Genomic DNA, 4,560 nt, shown 5'->3' on the forward strand with positions numbered 1-4,560 from the left:
CAGCGCCCGTCGCTACACGTAGACAGTGAACACTGGATACGTCCAACGGCGTCCAACTTGGTAAAATTCGGTCCAGCTGATTAACCCTGGTAGGTGGACAAAAATATGCGTTTTTTGGCCTCCCCTCCCTAACATTAGCCGGCCAAAATGTACTCTGACCGGTTAATATTAGGGAGGGGGGGGGCGGTCGGGTGTCAGACCTAGCGCTAGGCGTGCGAGGCTGACGTATTTTTGGACAATCCACCTACCAGGGTTAACTACTACGTGGAGTTCATCCCCTGATGAACGACTCATGGTCAAATTGCCCATCTCGACTTGCCCGTTGTAAACATCACTAGGGAGAGTTGATTGGCGCTGGCGCCTGCTGTTGACAAGTGGGATCATCTGCCCCCAGCAGGCGTTTGACCAAAATAGTTAGAGGCTGCGCAGGCCGTCCCGTTTGCTGTTTGAAACGCCTGTTGCGCTGGCCCGCTGCGCGCGCGCGCTGGCCGCTGCCGGGGCTACTGTCTCACTCTCACGTGCCGCAATATGTGTCACACACGGCGGCTTCTGCCACCTCTCGATTGGTTCTACTTTCTACGCACACCTACCGGGGAAGGGGCGCTTGGGAGCGGGGGCGGGGGCGGGGGCGGGGGCGCGCAGCGCGGCTGCGCGGCGCGCGCAACAGAGGGTAGGGTGGGGAAGACGGCGAGGAGGGGGCGGCGGCGGCGGCGGCGGCGGCAGCGCGCGCGCGGCGCGCGCGACGGGGGGGCGGAGCAGCGACCGCTGGCGCGGCCGCTGCTCCGTCTGTGCCAGGGACGCGCGCTCTGCGCCGCTGCAGAGCGCGCGCGTCAGGGCAAGGGGCATGCGTGGCGGCGCGGGACGCGTGGCGGCGGCGGCGAGCACGCTCCGTGAGCGGTGAGGCGGCCGGGAGAGGGCGCGGCGGGTGACGGGTCTAGGGAGCAGCCCACACCCGGCGTCGCTTTTTGAGCGACGCCTGTGGTACGCCTGCGCAGGGGCCGCAGGGCGGTCAGTTGTGGGGCGAGGCGGTGCCGGCCGCGGGCCGGGTGCAAGGCGCCGGCCTCGGCGCCGCCTCGGCGCGCCGCACGGGCGCGGCGAGCCTCTGAGCGGGAGCCGAAGGTTTGCCGCGGTGGGAGGTGGTAGGGAGGGAGGGAGGTGGGGGTGATTTGACTTTGCCGCAGAGGCCGTCCCTAGCTGTGAACAGCAAAACGGGACAGTATCCAAATTTCCCTACTCCAGTTGAGGCTGCCCTCGGACCCGAGAAGGTCTTTTCTCGCAGCTGCGAGACATGCTTTCTCGGAGCGGGGCATCCAAAACAACAGGGCGGAAGGGAGGGGTGACCATTACGCGCAGCGCAGGAGGGGTGCCCCTAAGGGGGCACAAAGGTAGCTCAAAGGGGAGTGAACAAGACGCCGCACAGGCGACGTGCACGCTCGCCGCCTGCGCTCGCCGCGTCGCTCTCTCCCTCCCCTTCTTTGCTTGAACCCACCACACCATCCCCTGTCACCTCCGTGTGTGTGTGCCCCCAGCAGGCGTTTGACCAAAATCCAAATTTCCCTACTCCAGTTGAGGCTGCCCTCGGACCCGAGAAAGAAAAACGGCACATATAATCGGTTTAATAATCCCAGAGAATTCTTTTTCCGAATCTTCTCTGGATCACCGTCTACCGATTCTACATATGCCCATCTCACGCCGCTTGGTAGCGACGGCAGAAAGAGAAAACCAGAATTTTCCCGACCCTTCTCTGGATCACATTGCCGCTCTACATCAGGAGCGCGACAGCAAAGAGCCGCGCCGTCGCCATCGGCGCCACCTCCTCCCAGGCGTTGGAGGCCGGGTCGTACCGCTCAACCGTGTTAGCCGGCCGGTCGACCTCAGCCTCCTCCTCCTCCTCGACCCTGCCGCTCACAGCGTACAGCTTGCCTTCCAGCGCCGCCACCCCGGCACCGAGCATGGCTGGCAGCGGAGGACCGCGGCACCTCCGCTGGCTGTCTAGCGCCGAGCCCCACTCTACTCCTCCTTTCCGCGCGGGGCGGCCGCTCCTTTGCCCCTGCCGTCCCGGATCTGTTCCGCGGCGTCAAACTCCGCGTTCCAGGAGGCGGGCTTGCCGAAGCAGCAAGCGAGGAGGCGGTCGATGGAGATGGTCGGCGCCGCGTAGTGCGACGTGAGTCTCCGGTGGTGCTCGAGGTGGTCCGCCGTCGACACAAAGAGCCACGGCACGAGCCTGGCGGAGGCGTCGGCCAGCTTTGGCGTGTGGATCAGGAGGTTGTTGAGCGAGACCACTCCGACGGCGAGGAACATCGACATGCGATCGGGCCGGAGGAGCTGCGGTTGGGAGGAGCTGCGGAGGGTGGGCGGGCGGGAGAGGGGGGGGGGGGGGGGGCACGCGCGCCTGCGCTCCCACCACGAACGGCAGCATGTACGCCAGCGCGTACTCCGCCAGGCTGACCGCGTTGGCCGTCACGGGCACGACGATGCAGTTGAAGCGGTGGTGGAAGCGGTGCGCCCAATACATCGCGCGCGTGTGCATCCAGCGGTGCGCGCAGTAGTAGCCGATCGAGTGGCCGACGATGACGGCAAAGACCATCGCGACGCGTCCGGCCGCCGTGAAGGGCTGCGACATCCAGCGGTTGGAGACGAGCTCGTACAGCGGCGGCCCAAGGACGGCATTGTTGACAACGTTGCAGAGGACGCCCTGCGCGTAGAGCGTGCGGCCGCCCTCCCTCTTGCAAACCTTTCGCACCTCGTCCATCGACATCAGCTCGAGAAGTGCCGTCAGGATCAGCGTCGCCCACGTCATCACCCAGCCGTCGTTGGACATTGAGTACGCTCGTGCAAAGAAAGTATCCTGCAACGGCACGTCGGGAGCCTCGTTGAGCCGCGAGGCCATCTCGAGCAGGCCGGGAGCGCAGCCGAAAAGCGCAGGGCCGGTGGCGTCGTTGGACACAGAGCAGTTCACCGACATTCTCCTCCGTTGTTCGCGCCGGTCGCGGCCGTCTACCTACTCGAGGTACCAATCAAAGAAAGAATTTTACAGCCGGCCCCTCGCACAACACCGCGACTCCCGTTCGCATGTGTCCCTGATCGTCCTTACAAGATCCTGCTCGCGCAGGTGGGGACCCTGTCCTTCTCCCACCCCTCGTTTGGCGTGTCCGTTGTATTTATTTTATTTATTTATACCGCGAGGTGGCATGAAGGTTGCAGCGAAAAGCGGCGAGAGACTGCGAAGAGAGAGAGGAAGAGGCAGACTCCCTAGGGTGGGCGACGGCTAGCGCACCACACACCTCTCCTTAAAATCCCTGTGTGGTGGCGGCGTGCCGTCCTCCCATCCCATCAAGGAGCGGGCGCTCGCGCACCAGGTCCAGGCACTGCTCAAGCGCTCGCCCGGCCTCTGCGCGCCGAACGTGACAGTGCACGTCGTGCACGACCTCAACGTGACCAGCGAGCGGCTTGCGTCGCTCGCGGGCACGAGCGAGGCGGCGCCGGGCGGGCTCAGCGTCACCTTCCACGGCTACGACGGCGTGAGCGACTTCTTGGGCAACGACCGGCGCTGGGCGCTCTTTGCCGACGTCATGAGGTCGTCGCCGTGGGACTGCGCCTATGCGATCGACCTCAGCGACGTCGCCATCGTGCGGCTGCCGCCGTGCGCCGCGCTCCCCAATCGAGTGCTGTACGCAGCCGACGGCAACATCAAGGCGAGGGCGCGAAAGCGCCCTGCCCTCCGCTGCCCCGACTCCCGTCGAGGTTCGCCGCCCGCCCCCTCCTCAGGGGTGGCTCGAGTCCGCGACGCGCCGGACGGGCTGGGAGCAGCACCTCGGGCCCGACCTCGCCGAGTACCAGCGGTTCCTTCAGGACCGCGGCCGCGTGGACGCCATCAGCTGCGCGATCGTCGGCGGCCCGAGGGCGGCATTCGAGCCGGCGATGGAACGGCGCAGCGGGCCGGCACCTGCCCTCCCGCGGACTGCCCACGCCCCCCTCACCCCGTCCGCCCCAGCCCGGACAGTGTCGTCGCGCGATACGACCTGTTCAACCGCTTGGCGTCGGCGGAGCAGCGGATGGCGCCGGGGAGCGATATGGTGCTGTGGACCGTCGAGGCGCTCAAATACCCGTCGCTGCGAGGCTACCCCGACGGGCCAGCCAGCTTGCCGCCGTGGGCGACGCCGCACACGGGGCCGCGAAAGGTGTGCCCGGACCACAACTGCCGGCACAGCTTCCTGAGGAAGACGCGCGGCTACTACTGGTTTGGGCACAAGGTACCGCAGGGCTGGATCAACGAGTACCTGCGCTTCTACCAAGAGTGCGAGGTGGGAGGGGGCGGCGAGGGCGGGGAGGAGGGGGCGAGGAGAACAGACGGATGACAGGTGAGTCTCCATAGCATTGCGTGGATTCTGCTTGTGCATGAATGTGTGGGTCGTGTTTCCTCAGTGTGTGTGTCTTCGTCTCTTGAGTCTACTTGTCCGCCCCTCTCGAGTGAGTTTTTTTCGTCACAAGTGAAAAGACGAAATCATCACTTCTCACACAGTCCGACTGACACGTGACAGTACCAAACAGACTAGCTAA

The 4,560-nt window shown here is 65.3% G+C and overlaps 2 protein-coding genes across 2 annotated transcripts; one reads left to right on the plus strand and one right to left on the minus strand.

The window, feature by feature from the left end:
* Positions 1-2,010: 2,010 nt before the first annotated feature.
* Positions 2,011-2,996, minus strand: EMIHUDRAFT_424111 (hypothetical protein; the record flags this gene model as incomplete). Its single annotated transcript, XM_005781140.1, has 2 exons — positions 2,393-2,996; positions 2,011-2,325 (listed from the first exon to the last, which is right to left on the minus strand). Exons 1-2 carry the CDS (start codon positions 2,963-2,965, stop codon positions 2,011-2,013), a joined length of 888 nt encoding a protein of 295 aa, XP_005781197.1. The 5' UTR covers positions 2,966-2,996.
* A 195-nt stretch (positions 2,997-3,191) lies between these two features.
* Positions 3,192-4,358, plus strand: EMIHUDRAFT_114060 (hypothetical protein; the record flags this gene model as incomplete). Its single annotated transcript, XM_005781141.1, has 4 exons — positions 3,192-3,197; positions 3,339-3,629; positions 3,769-3,842; positions 4,004-4,358. 4 exons carry the CDS (start codon positions 3,192-3,194, stop codon positions 4,356-4,358), a joined length of 726 nt encoding a protein of 241 aa, XP_005781198.1.
* Between the last annotated feature and the right edge of the window lie 202 nt (positions 4,359-4,560).

The sequence above is a fragment of the Emiliania huxleyi genome (assembly GCF_000372725.1).
Source record: "Emiliania huxleyi CCMP1516 chromosome Unknown EMIHUscaffold_206, whole genome shotgun sequence".
Classification (NCBI taxonomy): Eukaryota; Haptophyta; order Isochrysidales; family Noelaerhabdaceae; genus Emiliania; species Emiliania huxleyi.